At 37.1% G+C, this 25,869-nt stretch overlaps 1 protein-coding gene across 7 annotated transcripts in view; it reads right to left on the reverse strand.

Moving 5' to 3' along the window:
* Nucleotides 1-258: 258 nt before the first annotated feature.
* PTBP2 (polypyrimidine tract binding protein 2) overlaps nt 259-25,869 on the reverse strand; it is a 51,418-nt gene continuing 25,807 nt past the window's right edge. For 2 of the 7 annotated variants that reach the window (XM_086463524.1, XM_086463529.1), the window contains 11 exons: nt 24,785-24,957; nt 24,214-24,357; nt 20,397-20,561; nt 20,210-20,320; nt 11,328-11,523; nt 3,520-3,659; nt 2,020-2,053; nt 1,479-1,571; nt 880-1,096; nt 705-782; nt 259-552 (listed from right to left, as the gene is read on the reverse strand). In XM_086463524.1, the coding sequence (XP_086319650.1) occupies nt 423-552; nt 705-782; nt 880-1,096; nt 1,479-1,571; nt 2,020-2,053; nt 3,520-3,659; nt 11,328-11,523; nt 20,210-20,320; nt 20,397-20,561; nt 24,214-24,357; nt 24,785-24,957 (1,481 nt within the window). In that variant the 3' untranslated portion in view covers nt 259-422. Of the gene's footprint in view, nt 556-704; nt 783-879; nt 1,097-1,478; nt 1,572-2,019; nt 2,054-3,519; nt 3,675-11,327; nt 11,524-20,209; nt 20,321-20,396; nt 20,562-21,554; nt 21,570-24,213; nt 24,358-24,784; nt 24,958-25,869 lie in introns of all 7 variants that reach the window. The other 5 variants (XM_086463523.1, XM_086463527.1, XM_086463525.1 and 2 more) reach the window with 4 other exon arrangements.

Below are 25,869 nucleotides of genomic sequence, written 5' to 3' on the forward strand. Positions count from 1 at the left end.
AGGAATCTATCAAGCAGGAGAACCAAAAGCTTAACCTTTTTACACACCCCTGCCTAAACATATTTAAGTTATCATGTAACAATGTGCCCCAAACAACCAAATTTGCTTTTTACTAGTGATGCAAATCCAGCAGTACTAGTTTTCCTTTTTAAGGCACGTACGTCAACTAAGTTGAAAAACTGTGGTATTAACTTGAAATCTTTTAAACAAAATGACGGATTACCTAAACAACAGTTGAACAACAGCAGTTCGCATCACTGCTTTTTAAACTTCTTTTTATTTTTTAAAACAACCAAGGAATGATAACAGCATGAAAAAGAAAAATAAAAAAAAGACGACAAACTCTGGTCCCCACTTTCCTGAACAGTCAATAGGTGACAACACCAAACAATGCAATACACCCTCATTTTTAATCCGCCATTTTAAATAGTCGACTTAGAGAAAGAAACTCTCAGATGGTGATTTTCTCCCAGATTGTAATTGTGAAGATCAATCAAAGCCTGAATAGCTTCTTCTACTGTTGACATCTGAAGAAGTGCCATCTTGTGATCTCTTCTGAAACAAAATAACGGCATTAGGAACTCGAACACTACAGAGGTTGCCCCTAATGTTTGTTACCCTCTACGCACTTGTGCCTTAAGACACGCTGCAAAAACGCGCTTAGGCAGTCTTTTGTTAGGGCTGTGTACAGAAAAGTGACTTACTGAAAAAATTTAAATGCTTTCACAGTGCCTCCAGTGTTAGCAAACAATGTGCGTAGATCCTCTTCTGCTACTGATGGTCTACAGACAGAAAGAAAATAAGCATAAGCCAGAAGCTGTTAGTCAATTCAGGGTGTTGGGTTCACATTAATACTACTTGATGACAGCCGACACTTACGGAATATTGGATAGATGAAGTGTTGCAGAAGGAGGGAATATATTTTGAAAGTTTTTTGAACCAGGTTTCTTGAAGCGATGCAGAGGTGAATTACCAAAATCTTTAGTCAGCCCTTGGTCGTCAAGTCCCTCTCGAGGTAGTTGTACTGTCTGATGTTTAGAAAGGGTAACTCGAATGATCTTTCCGTACATTTTTTGTCCATTAAGATGGCTCATGGCTGAAAAGGACGAGAAGTTTATTTAGTTCAGCGTCGCTTTTCAGTAGTTTGTGGTACATCACACAAGCAAACAAGCAAAACACCCAAGCAAATCCAAGGGTCTCTGTGCTAAAAGACTGCAATCAAGGACTAGGTCTGCAGAATTTACAAGAGTATTTAATTTTAGTTAAAGATCATCACACGTGATTCAGCTGCTGAATTCATGTAGGATATTGTGCAGACCTTCTAGAATACAACGGCATGCACTAAGACTCTGGATCTTGCAGGCAACCAGGATACAAGACAAACTGACAAATGTAAACATGCTTAGTTCACCTGATTTTACACAGCGTAATTTCAAGTACTCAGACTAACAGGAATATAAACAGAAAACTAATCTTACCCAGCTGTGACTGGTTTCCATCAGCCATCTGTATAAGAGCACTGTCTTTCTTATTGTATAAAATCTTCACACGCTGCACATCACCATAAACACCTTTTCAAAGTCAAAAGGTAACCCAAAAGAAAAAGTTCATTTTAAAGCCAGTCACCTAAGTAATACATTTTTGACATATCAATGGAACATTCAGACAGCAACAAGATCACTCACTCAAACTCAACACTCTCACAAATGAATAAAGGAGATAAAGATTTTGAATAGTGAATTTTGAAAAGAACAATTTCTGATAAACCCTCAAAGCTATGTGAATGATATTAAATTAAAGACCATGCAAAATATATTAGCATGCATTAAAAGAAAATCTGTGTCTATGGAGAGTTTTAAACAGCAAAAGAAAAATAGCAAAAGATTTACTATTCAACTTTAAGCCAAAGTGCTAGCTACAAATAAGAATCAAGGTGAAACAAAAAAAAAAAAACCAAACCAACAAAAAACCAAACAAAATCAAATCAATAATAAAAGTATAGTGCTAACAATAACATACCGAAGAGGGTAAACAGACTTTGGGGCGTAACCATCTTTAGAAGGAGAGAAGAGCAAGCAGCGTAAGACAAGAAGAGAGAAGAGTCGAGGAAGAGCGGAGATGAACAGATCATCCATAACGAAGGGTGGTTCCCGCAGAATGGTGAGGTGGTCATGGATCATGGTTTCAAGGCGGTTAATTGGGGCAAGTTGGTCCGAGGAACATTTTGTTCAAGCACAGAAGCATGAACATAGGGAATGAAGACAGGGTACGTAGACAAAGACGAGGAGAAGGGTAAGACAGGGAAGGGCATGGGAATTTGGGTAAAGACAAGGAAAGGGAAGTTGAACACAAAGGGAAAAGGATGAAATGGGGAAGGGAATACAGCAATGCAGAAGAAAAAAAATAAGGAAGTGGGGAACAAAAAAAAAATAAAATATAGGTCAGTACATAGGAAATGCAGGAATTTGGTCAGAAAATGGTTGGTTTATGTACTGTACAAGAAAAACTGAGTAAAATGTAGTCACCCAAGACAAATATGGGTAAAGTACATTCATATCAAGAGTAAACTACAGCATTTCATCTCAACAGGAAAATAAATTAAAAAAAAAAAAGCATGCAATAGAAATTTTAAACTTTGAACTTTAACTGCGTAAGCATGGCTGGTTATGAAATGCAGGCAAAAAATCTTTCAAAATGGCACTCTGACCTAAAACATTTTAACATGCAAGACCATGGATGACAAAATAGTACCAGATGATAAAAAAAGCTTAATGATTTACAGTGACAGAGGCCAGTTAAAAATGGAACAGCTAGACTGATACAGACTTCCCACATTTCATACCAGCTTTCACAGCCATCAAAATAAATGTAAAGGACAGTAAAAATGCAAAATTAAATAAACCCCTTTAGATTTCAGAGTTAGCAAGAAAGATACAGTTAAGGTGAAAATGCTTTGCCACCATTTTTTAATTATTAGTTTTAAAGACAAATGAGTAACTGCAAAGAAAAAAATTACTAAGAGAGACTGGAAGAGTGCCTCGTCAAGATCTTTGGGAGAACCTTCAAAGAAAAATGTGTTAGAGTAGTTCACATAAATTAAGACCTTAAATGTGAGATACAAGCATGAAATGAAACAGCAAACAATTAGAAGAAACAAAACAGAAATTCTAGTTTATGTGATTATAATTGCAAAAGAACGCATAGCTGCTATTTTGTAAAAATAAAGCTCTCAATTCAAATGTCAAACATGCAGTAGTTACCACATTTTTCTTAGAAAAAATAGGTAGCCGACTATCAAAGGACATTTTAAGTTGTTAGCTACCTGGGAAAACAAAAGTATTTAACAACAATGGCTTTAAAATTAACTTTAGGGGATTATTAAAAAAAAAAAAACCACAACAGCAAAAATACTGTGAGCTTAAAATCCACATGTAAGAGGCCAAACACAAAGAAATTATAAAATACTGACAAATGAAGTGTGACTAAAGAGGGGAAAAAAGGCAAAACTGTTTCACTGACCTCTTCATTTAAATTGCTAACCAGGAGGACTGTATTGCCACCAGCTGAAACTCCAGGCATTCCCACACGGCCAGCAGCAGCAGCGGCAGCTGCAGCAGCAGCATTTGGAATAGCCAAAGGACTCAAAGCTCCTGGAACAGCTGCAACAGGAAGCCCTAATTTTAAAATAAAGCATATTTTACGAAACACACACAAGTCGTTTAAACAAAAAGTACCTATATCAGTACAAGTGCTGCATACAACCCTCTACAAAGCAGACCATTCCACTGTTCATCCAAAGGGCTGTTACATTAACGTAAGGAAGAGAAATGTGAAAAAAAAAAACCTGGTTTGGTTCAGACCAAGTCCTTAAAGAAGGGATGCAGCGTAAAAAGCACTTTTCTTCAAACAAACATTCTTGTGCACCCAAAGTTTCCACTGTACTCCAAGATGCTTGAAGTGTCTAGTTGATCAAAACGGTCTAACGTATATGTTGATCAAATCAGTAAGAATTAACACTAGTTGTGCTCTCTGCATTGTTACACCCTTGTTTTCCATCACCCCTGGGGGGGCATTCCCCACTTCAACTTGATGCTTCGGATAAATATACAACACTAGAGCTGGTCACGTGAAAAGGCCCCCGTATCTCTCAGAGCCTTAGTGTAAGTGAGGTGAGGCAACAGCAATCTGCTAAGTTCAAGATTGAAGGTAGCACCACTGATGATGCTCTGTGGCTTTGGTAATCCAATTCTCTGAAGAAGCATGTTACCCTTAGCTAAACCTTCAGCTGTGGTTTAATTTTTCTTCTTCCAAGGAAACTCAGGTCCCATAGAGACCTCCTGGTTTTGCCTGGTCAAGTCACTGGGGGACTAGGCGAGTGTGCTACTCCCAGGATCGGTGAAAGGTTCTTGTGATCTTGTGTCTCTTGTGATACATAGCTTACATAGGAACAGCTTGACCACATTTGATCAAAACGTCATTTGCACGTTTTACAGAGTTCAGTAAAAGGGCACTGACATAGCAAAATGTGTAAAAAAACCCAACGAAGATACGCAACCTTGGTATTTTCTTTCCTTCTACTGCAACTGGGTTCTCAGATTTCAGTATTTTGGCAAAATTTCTAATGTTTATATGATCATGCTAAACTAAAACAACTTTTGATGACTCTTCCAGTATGCCAGGTAGACAGGCTAAACACAACCTTTACACTACGTACCCAAGACTACTTTCCTTCACATATTAAGTTTTATTTTAAACGAAGTCAAAGGAGAAAAATTCTTCAGTTTCAGTCAATGCCCAAATACCAACCAGATAATAGTAAATATATTCAACCATTGATTTAAATAAAATAATCCCACATTGAGTATCAAAAGGGAACACACAGAGGAACAGAAGGGGGGGGAGTAAGCAAGGTTACAATTTCTTTTTATTTTTTTTTTTTTTACATTTCCTAGAAGAAATCCCTACCTTCATTCCAACTCTTTATTTATGTTTTGTTACACAAATTTGTGAAAAACGAATAAACTTTTAAAAAGAGAGAGAGAGAGATTTTGTTTGGCTGGACAAATGACCCCTTGAAGGGAAGCAGGCATCCATCACTACTTTGCCATAGTGCTTAACAGCATTACTGATCAAGCACTGAAAAACATTTTCTGGTCATTTCCTGTCAAAGCACATATGAAAGAAAAAACAGTACGTGTTCCAAGAAAGGAAATTAAAGATACGGAATGCTTTCCAATAAAGTTTAAAAGATTAAAAATGCTAGTATTCAGGGGTCAAAACTGAGGGATAGAAAGTTCTGAGCAATGACAATTCTAATCATCTCTCATGTCACAAGGTACTTGAATCAAAAGGCAACAAATATGATCTTTTACTGCATTATACGTGGCATTTGTGGGACTGACTAATACATAAAAAGAAAGGAAACCCCTATCTTGTCTTTTTCCCTTCGATCCTGCAAAAGCACTTAATAGATTTGAGACTGTACTAGGCAGCCTATGGAAACAATCGTCAGTTACACTGAGCAGGCAATAAAGTGACATATAATGTGCTTCATCGCGTAAGGCGAGCACCAGCTAGCTGGGGGTTAGGAAAGCACCCCCCCGGTAAGCTACTGTAGGGTCATCTGTTAGGGGGGCTGCGCTGGGTCTTCCATCACAGCACGCAGAAGTAACGGTAGCTGTCAGAGAAAGGATATGAAATTAGATGGAGCACTGCTAGCCCAAGCTCAGCAATCTCGTTCCTCAAAATCCATTTTGTGTGAAAGTGTGTTACTATACACCTACATATATTAATAGTGAGAAAAAAACCTAACATAAATATGATGCATGTTTTGTTCTTGGGTTAAAGCTGAAGAATATAGCTTTACCTTCAAGAAAAAACAATTAATAAGGGATGCAGTTAAAGAACGTACCCCTGTGGAAGAAGTGAAGAAGTTTATGACGAAAATCAGACTGTAATACAGAGGGAAACCTGTGAAAATCAAATCAGATTTCTCACACAACTTTAAAAAAATCTAGCTTTGTTCTAAAAAATAATTTTGTAAATGTACTTTTAAGTGCTTTATATTGCATATATTGCAGATTGAACGTCACATTTCTTTACGCTCAGGTACTGCGGAGGTCAGACAGACAGAAATGTGAGGAATGACAGTAAGGTGTGACAGATGTCCACCTGAAGGGAAACAACTTACCTCATACCAGGTCAATAGCAATCATTTAGGTATTAGTAAATGCCTAAACGATACCAGAGCATTTCAAATCTTGTAGTGTGTCTAGGCACCTCTCCCTAACCTTAAAAATTTTAAGCCAGTCCAGCTTTTTAGGAATAAAGGGATCTAAAGATAACTAGTGAAGTTTTTACGTCTCTTTCCATAGTTGGGCAGAGCACAGCTAAGCAATTCATCCTTTAAAAGGCAAAACTTGCCATAGCATCAGACTCTCTACAGGACATTCTCTGGTCCCACTGAAGAAGTTAAAATACAAAGATTAATTCAACACATTCATACAAAAATATTGTCAAGTATTATCCTTTGAAATAGATTAATTTAATAGAAGTCTTAAGAACAGGCATCAGTGGAAAGTGCTAATAAAGAAAGGCAGTGATGACAGCAAGGGGTGAAGCTGTGGGAGCCCTAACCACAACAACATATTTCCAGCTGTAACATTAAACAAATATCTAAATTGGAGTTAAAGTATTATTACATATTAGTATATTTGCAATTTTAAGTAGTTCTTATTTACAATCTTTTGTTTATTATAGTTCAGTATAAAACAGCTGCTGTTTATTCAAAGATTTTTTTTTTCTTTAAGATCTCCTGTAACTTTTGGGGGAGTTGGGCGTAGAGAACGTGTCTATCTTTTCATATGTGAGGTGAAAAAAAAAAAGGGAAAAAAATAAACCATCTGCTTCTGATAATCCGTTTGAAACCAGCCCATTCTGTCCATTAGTGATTTCTCCTTCTTTCAAGAGATAACAAGACTCATTGAAAAGATGTCCAATTTACAGTCTCAAAGATTTCTGACAGCTTATTTCATCACAGCTGAGGATACAGCAGAGGAATAAGTAATGATGCGTGCAGGCTAGGATCATCTATTTGACTGATACGCTTCTAACCTAATACATAGCACCCGTAGACCTCATCTCTTGGAAAGGTCAGACAAATTACAAACCCACAGAAAACACAACTCTTGCTGTTTTGCAGGTCTCCACTGCGCTCTGATTCTGATCTGCTATTCTGATTTAAGTCAAAATTTTTTAATAAATAAAAATAAGAATAACTTGTATTATGATTATTAGTTAACATGCACCACACCGTTTAAGATTTGAGGACTTATTTGAAATCATTTACAAATGTTAGCTACTTTGGCAACATGATCAACCGGTATTAGAAAGCTTTGTCACTAACTTTATTTTAGCTTCCAACAAATACAGATACCAGGTTTCTGCTTTTTCCAGATATTAATGAAAACATACAAATATATACACCTCTTTCCTAGCCTTCTGAGGTCTTTTTCCTCATCGAAGTTTAAACACACGTCACATTATTTATTCCCCCTCAGTGTATCTTTTCGCGTGACTTCTGAAATGCAAATTAGTAATGCCATTTTAATAAGAGGCAAATTAAAGGTACACCAAAAATACATTATGAACTTACATGTGAAAGCCACAGGCAGTAGGAGTAGTCACCTTAACACAGGTACACATAACTGGGTTTAGTCCCTAGCCCTGTTATGAACCTTTTTTGTGGCTTTCTGTCAAGTAACCACCATCTTTTTGTACTTGTTACTGGCCTGCTTCTTATACTTAGTCTGAATGGGTTTGGGGAAAGAGCACTTTCTTTTAAAATCTCTGCATAGGAGCTTACGAAGCTGTAAGTGTTACTACACTACATCATAAAGCTACATTTACTGAAAAGAAGGGTTAATTCCATCCAGAAGGAGACTGAGATATGTAATGGCTTAGTATTAATGCACATTTAAGCACCTGAGACTAAAGACTCACAGCTTGTCACTAAAACTCAACTCACAAAATTATGTTAAACCTAAACCTCACTTCTGACATATGAATTACAGCATACTGTTAAAAAGCCAACAATAAAATGGATCCCAAGTTGTACAACTACCCAGCATATAATAGCATAACATAAGCAAAAGTCAGAACTGAGTCCTTACAACATTTTCTGTTAATGATCTCATTATATACATAAAAGACAACAGCTGCAACAAGAATTTTAACAAGAATGCCACAGGTTCAACTTATGGTATTCTTTCTGAGCATGCAAAAGAACCTGAGGAGCATCACATTAAGCAAAAAAATGCAGCTCCACTCTTCCATGGACAAACACGCCCTTTGGGAACCACCTGTGAATAGGGCTTGGCAGACACTCTTGAGTGAGTGCACTCTCAAGGTATCTTTATCGACATGTCAGAAATAAGAATTCTAAAAAGCAAATAAAAGGAAATAAAATATTAAGACAAAAGAAAGAAGCAGGAGGAAGGTTGCTGCTATCATTCTGCTATATTTCACACATCATAGCTTCCAGTTTCCATCTTGTAACTCTGAACTTTTAAGTGTTCTTACCCTTCTCCTTTTGAGTATCTGAATAAAAATCCAGCTGTAAAATGCAGGCACAACTGCCCATTTAGGCTTTTGATTTTTTTCCTATCCTTTGTTCTTTTTTATTTGTCACTTACATTTTGTGCCTTTTTTTGCACAGTAAGCAGCCCAGAATGAGAACCCTGTTCTTCCATATTTAAACCAGCACCATTCCCATTTTGACGACTACCGAAATGGCTAAAGCATCAACAGTACTATGAAGCCTTTTTGTAAAGGTTTTCAGCTTTAGAGCTCTAATTCTGTAAAGAAAAACCAAAAAAACCCAAAAAAAAAACCCCAAACAAGAAACACAACAAAACAAACTAACCAAAAAAAGGACCTAGGAAAACCCAAACCCAAACAACAAAGATCACTGTATAATCATCCCCATCTGACACACGATGCAGAGTTACGATACACCAAAGCCCACCCAACTGGCCACCAGCAGTCAGAAATTGTACCCTGTTCCCTTAAGTCTCTTTCAAAACAAGGAATGCCTTTACTGAGCAAAAAATCAAGCATGATATATAATCTCCACTGGTCATCAAAATAAGCATGTCTGACTTCACTGATGCTGTGAAAATGTTTCACGGCTGCAAGCAGTTACTCATGTCATATCTTTTATTTTCCTGCCGCTTGGACAAACAAGGCATTTAGAGGCATCCAGAGAGTGAGATTTAAAATAATTAGCTAATATGACTGCCATCTTCATAATTTTACTATCAAAAACGTTTAATATACATAAAAGAACGAGTGTGATTCAAATTAAAAGGCTAGAAAACTTACATAGTTTTGCAGACAAAGTACAAAATCATCTAAGTGACTTTCAAGCCTAAAACGCTGGAACATAAAGCCCACTAAAGCTAAAGTCACTTGGACAGCTACACCAAGTATAGTAACCTCAGTTATTAAACGTATCCAAGGTGATACAATGATCCAAGTATCCTCAGAGCGTTATTCCACTGTGCCAAGCAAATTAAACCTGTTAATTTGAGGCATACTATAAGCATTATACACAAAGAAATATGTTAGTAGGCCTGAGACTGGAAAGCAACTGCTCAAGACTCAGGAAAACATCAGAATCAGAGTTACATAGGTAATGCTGCATTTGGCACTGTTTTATAAATCATGACTCTCTAAGTTCCTCCTCTCCTAAATCCCTACCTTACACCACCTATTATGATGGGTCTCATTAATAAGCTGCTTGTTTACTCTGGTTTTGCCTCCCTACTACTCATACTGCAGCCCCATGTCTACACTCTAGTCGTGACTTGCTGACAAAAGAATTACTAGCTGCCTCGAGGGCGTTTCTACAGCACTCATCTCTATGGCGTCAAACTTCTTCAGAAACACTCACCCATCTGCCCTATCATTCCATGAAATGAGAATTCAATTTCTAAATGATGGCAAGTCAAAAGAGAAAAAAAAAAAGAAAATAAACTTCAGCTACAGGTGCTTCAGAGACTTTAGATTCTTACGGTATTTTTTACTTTCCAAAACTTCTGCCGTAGCTACAAGTGACACGCCATTTTGCAAGTCACTGGAGGATGTGAAGTCGAGCCCTCCAAAATTCGTGGAAGACGGATGTGTGTGGAATTTACAACTAGATATGAAATGTATCCTTCACGGAATGCGATTTCAGAAAAGGGCAGATACAGCACAGCACTCAGTAGCCTTAACTACAGTATTCACCCTTTTCCTGGGCCCACTAAATTCATTCACTAAATGCCCCAAACTTCTGTAACACTAAGAGCAGAGGTCCCTCTTTACTACATTAACTTTGACTTACTGCAAGTTGGCCCATCCTGTACAAAAACTAGTCATGAAATCTACTTTGTTCTTAAAGTCTTCTTTAGAAGAAAAGTGGGAAATTATGAGAGAAAAAAGTCTAAGTGGGAAGAACAATAATCACAACATAACAAATCATGTTTTATAAAAGTCATGAGATTATGAGTACTATTAAATTTTGAAGACTGAAAGGTGTTCTCACCAAAGAACAGCAACTTGACAGTAGTAGGAGTGACACTTATGCAATGAATTGGGATAAATTAAAAAAAAAAAAATCAAATTACAAATTTCTCGCAAAGCATGCATTAATTATTTTTCTATTAGTCCGAAGATATATTTATCTGATCTTTCTCAGAGCACTTCACCTACTTCTTCTGATGAACTCAAAAGCTGCCAGGATATTAGAACACATGTACTGGAAGTGCAACTACAGATTTTTTCCCTTTTATTTACAGAAACCACAGACTAGCACCTTTTTTTTTTTTTTTTTTAAGCAAAGAGCATAATCTTTCCTCATCGAAGGAAACCAACAAAACATTGTCTTCATAATCTGATACCACAATTAAACATTAGCATGAATGAAACCTGAAAATCACGTTAAGTCTCTGTAACAAACTTGGGTGGGAGAGTGGGCAAGATGGGCAGTAGCAGCTGATAGGAACGTATGAAAGAGGGGGGAGAGATTTGGGAATCAAAGTAGGCCTAACTTGACTTCTCCTTATACTTTGTACATTTCTCATTTTGTCATGCATCCTTTCACTCGTGTATGCAGGACTTTTAAAGGCAACAGAATTGCATTAGCACAATTCAGATCACAACACAGACTGGACCGTGAATGGGCCTTTGGACGCTATTGCAATTCAAGGCCTTTAATTGTTAGGAGGACTAATAAACATTTCCATCCCATGACTTTGCCATACAAACGAAGAATGTCAGAACCATACCTAGAAGAGAGGTCTCCTTTGCAAATGCTGCAGCGATAGCTGGGTCCAGCGCTGGCTGTCCATCACCAGATGGAAGATCAGGACGAGTGTAGTCCCTGCTTTTATCGTTGTTGTACTTGACATTCAAATTCACCAATTTGGAAAAATCAATCCGTAGGGTACAGCAAGCATTATAAATATTTTGACCATCTAAGGCCTGGAAAAGGGAGTCAATTTATTTAAAAAATACACAATACAGGTTGGTTGCACAACTTTTTTAAAACAAAACAAAAACTCAAGGTCATTGTATAGATATTGATCCGTCTTACAGTCTAGCTTAAAACCAATTAAGATTAAAATGCATTAACCTCTCTTAATATGATTCCAGGAAGCTCCATGTTTACTTCTCTTGCCTAGAAACTGTTTCTGCACCAGAGTGGCAAGAGACATTTTAATGCAGTCAAACTTAAAAGTTAGTCTGTTGAAAAATAGTTAATTAACCTGTATCCCATAGTATAGCTTTAATTCAGACATAATGCCAAATAAATTTCTTAAAGAAAAAAAAAAAATAATAAAAGCATCAAACAAGTACTCTTTTACATGGGAAGCTGACCCAAGGAAAATAAACTGAAAAATCTAGACTTAAATACCATGTTAGACAGCTGTATGTTAACGCAGAATATTTATATTTTTCCTGCATGTTTTCCTTCTCCCCTTAATCGTAATTAGTGCCCAAATTGAAAGAAAAGCAACTTTATATGCTACTTTAATGTTACTAACACTTTTTTTAAAAAAAAATTCCTACTTTCACAATTAATTGGTACTTCTGAAAGGATGCCTATGAACAGTGAAAGTCACATAAATTCTTAACATGACACCCCTTAGAACTCCATGAAAACACTCTCTAAAATGGTCTAATTATATATGTTTTGTCCATCTTCATTACATACCAGGCAAATTGATATACCTGGATTTTATTTCATTTACATTTTGGGCATACCCTCCTTCCACTTGAACCACTAACAGCTAAATAGGAGAGATTAAAAAAAATGGAAACTTTTGCAACTAAGTTCCTCTATATTCTCAAAAAATGCTAGGAAATGAAGATAAAGCTCATCTTGAAACTTAATCCCTTCCGTCAAGTCATTACGTTCAATATAAAATGACGTTATATACACACATGGTGAAAGAAACAAACAAATCACACATTCAAAAACTTAAAAAACAAATCTTTTGTTTTTCTTGATTAATGCTGGACTGAGATATACCACCTCAAGTCCTGAGCTAGCTCTTGCACAGCTAGCTTGGTTACATCTGCAATGCACTTTCCAACACATTCAAGTTCTGGTAGGACTTACTATTTTGAGCCAAGCCCCACACGAACCTAGTGTGCCTGCTGCATACTGAAGCAACATCGCTATTTTCATACAGTGATGCATCTGGAAACTGAACATCCTGCAGACACCCCTCCGCTAGGTCAGGGCCAGCTAGGCTGTCCCTTCCTACAAAATGTATTATCACAGCTGACATCTCCTGGGCTCATGAAATCACTTGAAAGAATTACTACCATTAGCAGTTAATGTGTAAGAAAAAGCGAGTCAGTATTATTAGAAATTCCAAGTAACGGGAAAACAAAATCATACAAAAAACAAGCATAGAAACGCAATAATCTAGACATTGTCTCAACAAATAGTTCACAATTAAAGAGAAACTCCTGTGCTTAAAACTCAGCTTAAACGATGCTCTCTACAATACTGGCAAAGCAAAATCTACTGTACTGACTCACAGAATACCAGCTGAGGATTAACTCCGTATTGTTGGGGGCAGGGGGCATCACCATTACAGAATACAGAATTTGCTACTCTTCTATACACAGTGGCAAAGCAGAATCCAAGACTCCTACTGTTGGTATTTGGGGAAAGAATATCACTTGAACACTTACATCTAAAAAAGCATACACTGAGAATCAGACTTCTTACCTTCTAAAATCCACTAAGATATGGATTAAAGGTAGGCCAAGTTTATGCAGCCAGAGCTTACTCACTCTCAAAGACAATGCCATTGCCAGCACGGAACTACCCGTGCACATAATGAAGAAAACGAAGTATGAATGACACCAAAAAGCAGTACCCTTTAGCTTTGTCCAAATCACAGGACCACGGTACAAACTTCTAAGTCTTTAAAACGCAATCAAGATTTGTATTACACCTCTGTGTGGAGTCTGCAGACACACTGATTTACTGCTGGCAGAAGGCTGTTAAGTTGATAAAAATCTTTGTAGCAAATGAAAATATACCTGTGCTTGTAGTTTCCAGAGTAGTTCATGTTTAAAGGGAGCCGCATAAGTAACTAAAACTTACACTGAAAGAGCAAAAACTCCTCTTTCTGACAAATTCAAAGTGACCAAAAGTACATACAGAAGAATACTGCACAAGAGAAGTCCCTTGTAGTTGGGACGCAGACAGTCTGAAAGAACATCCTGAACCGGAAAGGTTCTTAACAAGCACTGTAGTCACACTCTGCGAAAGGCTTCTTGCCCCAGATCAAAACCAGAAAAAAAAAAAAAAACAAACCACCAACTCACTCACTCACCTCTACCAGCAGCATCATACACCTCCAAATACAATGCAAGAAAGATTAGCAGCAACTAGGTTTTTCTCAAGGCTAACTGTTCACATGCAAAGTCACAACTGTGAACGTGTGTGTGCTGATCTCCTCCTTTTATGGCAATAAAGGAATGTGCAACAAACCCTCAAACTGTTCCTCTCAAATAGACATCCAGAGAAAAAAAATGACAAGACAGTAGCCATATTCTTAGCAAATGTACATACAGGCATCATCTCAAAGAACTCCAGTCACTAAGAAACTTCTTTCTTCGAGCATTCACCTATACATACATTCACACGTGACACAGTACCACACCACACATATGCCAAATCAAGGAGACTGAGTATCATGGGACCCTTCTACAAAATCTGAAGATTGTTCTTTATCTTGCCTGGGCCAGCAAACCCACTGCTTAAAAGCCTCAACAACAGGTATCAAAACTTCTGTCACCACGCGACACAGAGTGTAACGATACTGAATCGTTTCCAGGTCCCTGCCCTCCCTCCCCCTTCTTACTAAAAACTACCCTCCCCTTGGATTTTCCCAAGGGGGAAAATTATTCTGAAGAGCCGCTCACCTCCTGCCAAGAGCTTGTCAGCTGACAGATTCCTGAAAAAACCACGCTGTGGTATTCAGGAGCACACAAACAAGACGGCTAGTAAGAACATGCAGAAGACCAATGGAAAACAGTGTTAAAAGAACAAACAAAAATCTCTTTCTCAATTCTGGCTGACACATAACCCAAGGAGAGAGGCACATGCCTGAACTGACACAACGAACTCAACTCCACAGTGCACTCCCCTGTGCCTGACCTCAGCTCCACGGTGCAAGCACTATCATCTGTACAAGTTTCTCTACAGCCAGTCAGATTGTTTTTGGCAGAGGAAAAAAAATCACCACTAACAACAACAAAAAATATAATTCAAAAAGAAAACCCCCACACCAAACGAACAAAGATGCCTCCTAATAACTAAGAATGCCGTGTGGTTCTACATCATCTACAGCAGTTAAGAAAGGCAACAAACCAGAAATAAAAGAAAACCAGAATCCCCAGTACTAATGACAGTTCCAAAATACTGGAGTCGGATGGAAAGAAGCTAGTATTCCTAGACAGCTACTACAGTAAGAACATTCAAAATATTTAGAAAGCGTCTTAACATGCCAAATCAAGGCGATCAAGTATCATGGGACCCTTGGACAACCAGGGTTATATTCGCAAAGAATCCAAGATCTGCTCATGTCTCCAGGCAGCACCTTTCACTGAAGGCAAGAATAAGCAAGCAAGGCCTTACACCACAGAAAGCAGCAGAAATAGCCTGGCACTTACAGAGAGCTATGACTGTCACAGACAGTGACAATGACCGTTCAAGAGAATACCGACGAAATGGAGGCCTGACCACAGAACGCAATACTCTCCCGTTCCTTAAAAATAATGTCAAACCACCTTCTCTTTTTGCTCAAAGCAGCCAGGAGGATGAAGAGATGAAAACTGTTGGCTAAGATCCCACAGATTAAGAGGTGAAACAAGAGACTGTTCCAATGAAAAAAAAAAAAAAAAAAGGGAAGAGTTCAATAAACAGTATTTTCTCCTGGGGGAATGAAACTCCCCTACAGTAGATGGTCAAGGCAGCCCTCTCAAAATCAGGAAGAGATAGGCCACTTACTTACAATATTCTTCAGCTAATTCAGATACAGTACCTAGAACACAGAACAGAACATAGTTCAGAAGACAGAAAATGATTTGATGTTTTGATATTCTTGTTTCCCAGTTCAGAAATAGAGCCCAGAGATCTAGCTAGCAGGTATTTCTGGAGACACATGGCTTCAAGCCACAACAAATAGTGTACTTGCCCCTCTCTTTGTCAAGCACTGTAGGCACCTAAGATGACGATCCAAGAACATAAATAGATCTCTTGCAGGATGAGGACAGCTTGAAAGCATTTACCAAGGTCTGATAAAGCAAAATCAAAGTGGAGAGAAAAACGCAGTAGAGAGGGGTAACACAACAAAACCACTGCCTTCTCTCCAAACCCATAAAGAGGAAAAAAAAAAAAAAGAAATGTAGTCCTTACTCCCTCTCTCTTCCCAAAGCACACAAGCCAGGAGAAACCAGAAACAATCTTTAGAAGGGCATAACAGCTTCAGGCATTAAAAAAAAAAAAAAAAAGCAGCCAACCTTACAAAACATACTCAGCTCAAATAAGGTCATATAGTAAATATCTCTTGGGAGAGATGTGTCCCAAGTGCATCCTACAGATAGGCATTTGAATGAAAGTAATTTATTTTGAGACAAGTGTCTTGGATATGAGAAGTTTCTGTGGCTAAAAAGCGTATGTAAAACACACACCATTCTCCAAAAGTAAGATTTTTTAATTTTTATTTTTTTTTTAATGTGCAGTTCCTTGACTGAAGGACCAGTTGCATATCTTAACTCTCTCCTATAAAACTGGAAAATCCAGGACACAAGCACTGTTGCTGCACTTCCTGGGCTTTCTGATACAATGGACACAATCCAGCACTCTTCTGTTTACCTGAACACTACTTCTCATTTCCGAGCACAAACTGTGCTCTTTAGGATTCAAGATGCCTGAAAATCCTTAATGCAATGATTATGGATAATTGCCCTGAAGCTGAACATTTTATCTGGAGATGTCCTTGCTTTCCATTTTGGCAACAACTACCTGAAGTTCCTATCACAGGTTTTAAGGCAACGTAGCCTAGCAGAGAACTCTTGCAGCCTGCTACCAGTGCAGAGCTACCCTGAAGCTGTCACTCAAAACAACTAGGAAGAAGATATCTTGAATGTAGAGTCAAACCTCAACAGTCTCTGCAGAGGTACTCTGAATCACCTGTGGGCCAAGTAAGGACCAACCGGCCAACTCTACCAGAAACTCTGTTAGACTTGTGATGTTTTTAACCCACATTGGGTCAAGATGACTGCCATGCGCCATGTACGAGTCGCAGTTAATCCTCCACAGATGAGGCATTAATAACTGTCCATAACCAAGATTTGGCAAGAGTACTTTCGCTGCATTTACACAAAGACAACACTCTGGGTAAGCCAGCTGCTCAGACAGAAACACTGGCACCCTAATCTTTCTACGGTATTGGTACAGATTACTGGTATTCTACTATTTGGTTGCTGCTTCTGCCGAGGTTACCAATCTTCTACAACGAAACTGAGCTGGTTTTGATGCTTAGAATATCTCCGAACAAATGCATACAGACATCTCCAGGACATCATCTTCTGCTTCATTAGAAGCACAGTAGTTCAATGTACTCTACTGCTGCACATTCTCAGTACTTTCTCCAGCCCACAGGTAGACTGCTGTGCTGCACAGAACCTGAAGTTTGTTGTCTTCACCTTTACTTGCTGGTGTAACAAACTATAATGCTCTAATCTGAAGGCAGTGATGAAACACGAATCAGTGTAGCCATAATCTACTGTTACAGGAAATGAGTTTCTCACAAAGCAAGCGGAGCAGGAATGCAGTTTTTTACTACTTGCTCATTCAAATAGCAAAAGTGGTCCCACAGGGCTAGAGGCTTCATATTGCACATTCTTGTCAGCGCCACTGTTTTCTCAGAACCTTCAAATGAACAGCATCTCTCCTTGGTACTTCCATCACTTGAGTTTTTCAAATTGCTTTTTAACTTCCTCAATAAGTCTTCAATTTCTATTAAGGCCACACTGGGATTACCTGTGAAGACTGCCAGTGGAAAATTAAATTTCCCCATTGTCTTCCATAGTTATAACTAATGGAAAACAAACTGAAAACTTCTTTACTCTTTCACCATGCTTTTAATTTTAAAATTAAGTGGCAACTTAAGCGTAGCCACCAAAGCCTCTTGCTTCTACTGTATTTCCAGATTTATTTTAACAGAAGGGTTTCTTCCCTATCATCTGACTCTTTCTTTCCTTTAGGTATTTTTGTTTTGGTGGCACTTCATGTTTTACCATAGTAGCTCAACCATAAGAACTGTACTTATTTTACTCTATTTAGCTTGGGATGGTAGTGGTGAAATCAAATCTTCCTTCAAATTTAGCATTCTTCAATTCTTGCAGTTGGTATTACTTTTAGCATTTAGTCTATTTTTGCATAAATTGGTTAAAATATGAAGCTATAAACCTCAGACAATTTCAATTTTTCCCTAAGGCTCTAAGATCACTCTGATGATGACTGTACATGCAGGACTCACCGTTATTCAATGAAGTTTAGTCACTCACACATGAGTTACCACTAATGAACAACCACCCTAATCAAAACTTGCAGAACTGGAGAAACAAATACATGCTCAGTGTTGGGGTTTTTTGTTTGTTTGTTTTTAAATATGACATTACAGTATCCCACAAGCTAGTATCAGTTTGTCAGAAGCCAACAACAGCAAGAGATTCTTAGGTTCCTTTCATACTTTTTACACACCTCATGTTTTTGTTATTTTGTCACTTCTTTAAATATATTCCTAGAATTACACTGATGATTATGACATCACTACAGTCCATTTCAGACGTCATGTTTCCATTACATCTTCTGATAATATATGTAAGACTCAAAAAACAATGTCAAAAGATTCATCACTTGATGTCATATTTTGCTTCAAAAATGCAGCACTAACTTTAAAAGCAGCATTAACATCTATTACTGAAAAAAATATCTTTCCAAACATGAATTGAGACTGAATTACAACATTAGCATCCAGCTGTTTATCAAATGTTTCAAATATGAATCTAAATCACTACAGTCAATTTCTGCAGCAATTGTGGGTTAAAGATCTAGTTTCTGTATTACTATTTTAAACCTACTTAAAATCTGAAAGGTGTATCCCATCCAAGCAGATTTTTACATATTACAGTGACATATTTGTATCTCCCTCTACTCTGAGGCATGATCTAGTATCTGATACTTTTCAATGCTGAAAAGGATATTCCCACTTTAAATTGTACTCCAAATCGACAAGTACTTCCAGACTGCTTTTCAGGAGTAGATTATCTGAAAGCAGATCACCATAAATCAAGTTGCAATTCTTCTTGACTCTGGCTAACTTTACTTTTCTCAATAGCATGAAAACTTACACCCTGTTTTTCAAAAGCATGTCTCATTTTTTGTGATTCCCTGTCTCAACCACCTCCCAGTTATTTAATCAATACCCAGTATTTCATTTGGTGATAAGGATAAAAATTACCATCCCCTGCCATTTACTGAAGGTCTTTATTTCAACAGTCATTCTTTAAAACAGAGAACTAAGTAAGTCTATTTTTTTCTTTCCTTTCCTAAGAGATATTCACTGCCAGCTTCATCTAAGGTGCAAGCTTTTCACCTTTTCCTGAAGTTCTCAACTATTCTGTCATCTACAGGCAATAAGCACTTTCTATGCTGCCAAGAAACACTTCACCAGCACATCAGTTTTAACCAGCCTTCCACAAGGCCAGACTGCATGTAAAGGTCTGAAAACATAAATTTATTCCATTTATCTCTGGGAAAAAAATAAATTAAAAAAAAAAAATCTACCCTTCCTCTTTGGTTCAACTTTCCTATTGCCACAGATGTGAGTATCTCCCTTTCGCTTAATTCAAAATATCTGGTCTAGATAACATGCTCTTGATCTTTGTCATAATTTATCCACAGGCTCTATCCTGCTCTAATTCTTGCCTCTCCTACCTAAGACAGGAGAGTTTTCAATGAAACAAAAGTTAAGATCCTGCTCTCACCTGTCACTGCTGCAAAGCTTCTTCATAGTCTGGTCCCATGAGCAAGACTGCATTCTCTTTTCTGGGCATTTACGGTTACAATGAAGTCTAGATGTATATTTTTTAGGATACTAATATTCAATACTTTCACAAACCTATATGCAATCCACAAATCATAGCTTTGTTTCGATGCTTAGAAATTATCTACCAACAGTAATCCAATGATTTATTACATTTGCTCCTTACAGTGAATTAATTATGCATCAACATTACATCCTACATTTTTGCTTCTGGCTGACATTTTCACTATTGCAGTCTTGCACATTATTTCTTCTCTGGGCAGTCTTATTAAAATGTTTGTTCAAATTACAGATGTACACAATTCTTTAGAGATCGTATCCCTAAACATAGTACCTTTAAACACCAATTTTACGCAATATAACAACATTACATAATAACTCCCAGTTATTTCTTAAATCTCAAAAAATTTACACAAGTGGTAGAGGAGTACAACACATTATTATGGTCAGTACTCTCATATTAACATTTTACACACACATTTAGAGTGCAGGAAGGTCTCCAGCCTTAAAAAAAGAACTATACTTACTAGTTTTGCTTGCTGTGCATTTACTGGATCACCATATTGCAGTAAAGCTTGAAACTGGTTATTCTTTGTGAATGTGATTATCTTCAATACAGCACCAAATTTAGAGAATATCTGCCAAAAACATTGTAAAGGTTTACACACGAGTTCCTCCCAGTCATAGCTCAAGTTGAAATGAAATCTGGCTTACCTGATGAAGAACATCCAGGGTTACCGGATAGTACATATTGTCAATAATTATTCTAAGTACCGGACTCTGAGCTGGAGTCACTGCACTCTCACTGACAGTGGTCCCGCTAATGGGAGCGTTTGTTGCCTGCACAGCCGTCACTGCCTGAAGAACAGCTTGGGCCCGCTTCAAAAAAAACAAAACAAAAACAAAACCAAAAGAAGATAGAAGACACTTCTTCACATTTCATGATGATAGCTAGAAATTAATCAGCAATGTTAATATAGTTAACTTCAGAAACATAATAGTCCACTTATTTAAAACTCAAAGCTACAGACATAACACAATGTAAGTGCAATGCAGTCCGACTCTGTGAGACAATAAAAATGAAAACATCAATCAACCCTTATGTCACAGTAAGGAGGGGCTTCAAACGGCACCAATATCAATAGTCCTAGTAGCAAGCTCATTGTTCTACTAGTAAGGATAAAGAAAGTGAGGATTTTGTAGGTTTCAAGATTGTTTACAGACTTTTCTTTCCTTTAACGAAAACAAACCAACCAACCCCAACCAACCAAACCAAATCCTACAGAAACCACAAGTATTCATCCTGTTTTTCAAGAGATTGTATTAGTTAACATTTCACTGCCATTTTAATTATGTAGAAGGCTCTGGTAGGAAGGGATAATGCCAAACTAACACTTCCACACTTCTTAGTTTTAACACAATGAAATAATACACAAGACTGACAAGTGTCAGAAAGGAGTATCCACAGAGAGGCAAAACAAACTGGTGTCTGTTATCCACCCTCTTTTGTAAAAAGAAAAACAAAATCCTCTCCATGTGTGGGGAGTTTTTGGTTTTTAAACACGAGCAGGGTTTTAGAAATTCAAAGGTAACCACATGATGACACCACAAGAACACACATCTATGTAACTACTTCCACTGCCAAAACTGGCAGTATCAGAAAGATTAGATGTCTTTTTCTGAGAAAGAAAAAGTGCAGAAAAAAGGGTTTCCATTTAGGACTTTCATTACAGTAGCCTTATGAAGCAAAACAATACAAAAACAGAGAGACAAGTGAGCATGCCAGGTAAAAATAATAACCACCATATTAATGCATATTGCATATTTTAAAGGTATTAGAGCTACTACAGAATTTCATGTCTCACAACTTACATGATAGTCCTCATACTGAAACGAATCAATGAGTAAGGAAAGTGGGGGAAAAAAAAAAAAAAAAGACCTCGTGAACACTAGTTGGGAAAACAAAATTTACCTCTACATTTAACATTAATTACCATAACTCTGTAAAACCAACTTTTGATAACAACACACTTTTATTTGTTTCCCTAATATATGAAATACACAACTTTCAAGCTGGCCAGAATTTGGCTGAGCTGCATTATTACTTCCTACTCCTTCTGCACAGAAGCAGCACACATCAATGAAAACTCACTCCTTGAAGTGGCTGGAAAAGTTTAGACTCTATAACCCCAAGAACCAAAACTTGTGAAGTCAATTCTAACATATGACCCTTGTTAGCACTATCCACCTATGCTTATACATCGTATTTCACTCCACTAAAGTTAACGTGAATACATGAAGGATTACAGGACTTAACGTCGGCAAAGAAGGATAAAATCTATAAAACTATTATGACTGAGTTTTGTCAAACAAGTTCAAAATAACATTTAGTATCATATATAAACAGCCACTTTTGCAGACATTTGAGTAGTACGTAAAGCTTTTTTCTGATTTTTGCAAAACTAATTTTAAAAGATCAGCTACACCATTCAGAAATTTTACTTATTTCTAAATGTTGCAGTGTCTGTGCAGAAAGTCTAAAACCATGCATTTTTGACAGGCTGATGATTAAAGAGAATTACAGTTACAGAGGTCATTCTATTCTCAATTCTTCTGAGTCTAGATACTGTATGAAACAAGGCAAGAGATGTTTGTTTTAAAATAGACTTTAAATGCTCCTCTCAGTATTTGAATTATAAAGCTGAGATGAAAACTTAAATGGTCCCTTTTGAATCTGTTTATTCAGAGCCAACTCATTCCGAGTACATAACTGAAAATAATCTTGGAAGCTACTATTATTGAGAAATTCAGAGTAGCATAGCTTAATGGAATTTTTCCTACTTTCATTACTTCTAAAGGCCTGGCTGTTTAAAGCACCCCTTGGTCAAATACTTTTCCTATCTTCTTTATAACTAAGATACTTGCACTCTTCTCCAATTTTTCATGCTATCTTCCCAGTTACATGTACTACCATCCTGACTTTTTTTATATCTTCCTGCTTGAACATCCAGAAAAAGACACTTTCAAAATTAGTCTGCATGAGAAAGCTTTCAAATACAGATTAAAAATTTAAGTTTTGAGTAGCAAAAAAAAAAAAAAAAAAAGAAAAATCAGACTACAAGCAACATCTGCACCACCTTCATTTTTCCTTACAGAAAAAAAGAATATCCAACCATTCTGAGTTTTACAGAATGCCTCAAGAGATACTAGTTACAGAAGACTTACGGCCAAGTACCTGTCTGTATTATTTAGTTCTAAATTAAAGAAACAGAGACCTGAAAGATGGGGAATATTACAATTGGGTATTAATGTGTATGGTGGCATAAAAGCTGCTGGAAAGTCAGCACATCCTACACGTTGAAAAGATGGACACCTGAAGTACAACAGCAGCATCACCACAGAAGCCAGCGGACAACGTAAGAGAAAGCTTCTTAAGGGGGCACATCCATCCACTATATGTGCAGACAGAATTCATTCTCTGTTCTGTTTTTTAAAAGTAAATGAAGGTATTTATTTCTCTTTATAACTGAAATTTTGGGGGTAGCAAGGGGAAATCTCAATTTCTAAAAGGTACCTTTAGCAGACAAACTATCAAAAGATTCTAAGGAACTAGAATGTTTAGAAAGATCAGCAGGAAAATCAACAGTACAGTTGATTTGAACCAAGATGTCTTTCAACAGATCACCCTGAAAGGGTTTTTAAAGGTTACCGATATAATTCTACTATTTACATACCTTACCTAAGAGAGGACACAAGTAACAGAAACTGTAACTGGGTACTTACACTGTCTTTTGTAACACCAAAAACAAAACGTAAGAAATTAACGTTAAAATAATCATCTGACTTGTGCTAAGTTGATGTCTCTTTTCTGCCCCTATAATTTATACAAAACGGTCACCACATTACTTTTGCTAATTTTCCTGTTCTACTAAAACCAGACATATGTATGTACATTTATTGTGAAATAGGTTCCGCAGAGGCAAAAGCAAAACATTTTTTGTTGTTAAGTATATTTGTCTCTACAGTGATCATTAAGGTATTCTCCTCCAGGAACAGCAGATCACATAAGCTGAGGTTACCAGTGCTACCAGAATGATCATTCAAAAAACATAGGCATTGGCATTAGTCATTGTCACTAGGGAAATTCAGTTCGGTACTAGAATCTCAGGGATCATAAAGTTAAGGTTTTCATCCTACAGCCTCTAAACTGAGATGAAAACTAACTTTATTTAAAAAGTAAAAAAAATTAAAGTTTAATAAAAAGTTTAAATTTTAAAGTTAAGAGACACTTCAGAATCTTCTTCTTTTTACATTAAGGAAATATTAAGAAAATTCATCATAATGGAAAGATCACACAGAAAGCAAATCCTCTTCAATGTCACAAAATGGAATGATCATAGGTAAGACTACAGTAGTGCTAGAATGTGGACAAAACCAAACAATTTAAACATACGCCACACGAGCCAAGAATACATGCCATGCCTCGTTTTCTACTCTCTGCATTTGTAACGCTATGCAACAGTAAATATACCTGGTTAAGTGTGTTATCAGTCTTCAGCTCTTTATGATTGGAATACTGGATATAAATAGGTTGGTTACGAAGATGAGGCGTCACAGCAGAGTAGTAATTAACCATTGTGATAGCTGCTTCTTCTGTAGCAAGTTCCAAAAACGCCTGTAATTAAACAGTTAATTTTCAGTATTTACAAATCAGATAATCTTCATACTAGCAGCACATAAAAAACACTTTAAAAGTTTGATAACACATTTTAACAAATATCAGTCTTCAGAAGATGTCATTCTCTACGTACCAACTTTATTTCCTAAGTTCTGTCATCTCCCAAAGCTCATTTGTGAAGATGCAGGACTATTTATCTCGCAGCTAACTTTTTGCTTTATGTAGCTGCCAACCATCCCCTGTTCCACCCCCCCCAAAAGACTAAAAGACAGTGTAAGTTCATTAAAAAATTAAAGAAACAGAGGCTCTTTTTTTTTTTTTTTTTTAATACTCACTGTGCTATGACTTATTTCAATAGCATTTTAACAGCATATTTGGAAATTAGACACTAAGCATATCAAAAAAGTGGAAAGTAACATATTACCTGATTTTTCCCTTTCAGCATCAGGATGTTGGTTACCTTACCAAAAGGTAAACCTAAAGCAATAACTTCCGTTTCTGTCACTTCCCCAGGCAATTTCCTGATATGCAGAACACGAGAAGGAGCCCCATCCATTTTATCGTCACCTTTGAATTTCTTGTTGTCATTACCATTGGCTGAAAGACATATTCAGACTCTATTTGAAAAGTCTATGATACTATTAGTGCTTTATTAAAAATGCTTCTAATTATAATTACGAGATACTTTTTACGTAAGCCATCTCTTAGTTTGACCTAAATAAAATTCAAGGGTTCAGAACAAATTCTGAAGAGACGAAGGTTACATAGTTTCATGAAAGGTGGACTGTTCAAGACTAACTCAACAGCCCTCTGATAATTCATTTTCTAAACAAGACAGAAACCACAGCAAATCCTTTTCATCACACTTGCAGTGAAGAATCTCATACAATACCATGTAAAAATACTAATTATGACTCAGAAGGGCTCGCATAAGAACTCTGAAGTTCACAAAAACAATAATTAGAGTTTACCCAGAATTTTTTTGAAAGGAGAAAAATGGTGGTGAATAGTTACTAGAAGAGCTCCTAAAGGAAAGTTTTAAGGATTGTTTGCACTAAGGAACCAGACACGAAAAGTAGAAAAGTATCAAAAGCAAGACAGGAAGCATTATTAATGCTGAGAAGGATCACACTGATGAAAGGGCATGACCCAGAGGACTGCCATCACAAGTCTGATGAAAGCAACAACCTCAGAATTTACAGACAAAGTACAAAAACGTCCATTATGAACGACGAGCTCACCCACAGAAAAGGAAAAACCAACTAATAAACATGATGGAGCCAACATGGACAGAAAGAAGAAGAAAGAAAAAAAAAAAGCGCCAGACAAGATTTTCCTAGCAGAAGCACGGAAGCATTAACATCACTGTACAAAGCACCAGAAAGATACTATTCAGAACATTGACCAGAATTCTTGTACAGAATTCCAGCAACATTCCAGCTTGAGTTCCTTTTTCTGGAACATACGCAATAAAGAGCTACCTAGTCGGATGGAAGAAGTCTTGCTTTG

Source organism: Leptosomus discolor, chromosome 3 (genome assembly GCF_034619465.1).
Source record: "Leptosomus discolor isolate bLepDis1 chromosome 3, bLepDis1.hap2, whole genome shotgun sequence".
NCBI classification, from domain to species: Eukaryota; Metazoa; Chordata; class Aves; order Leptosomiformes; family Leptosomidae; genus Leptosomus; species Leptosomus discolor.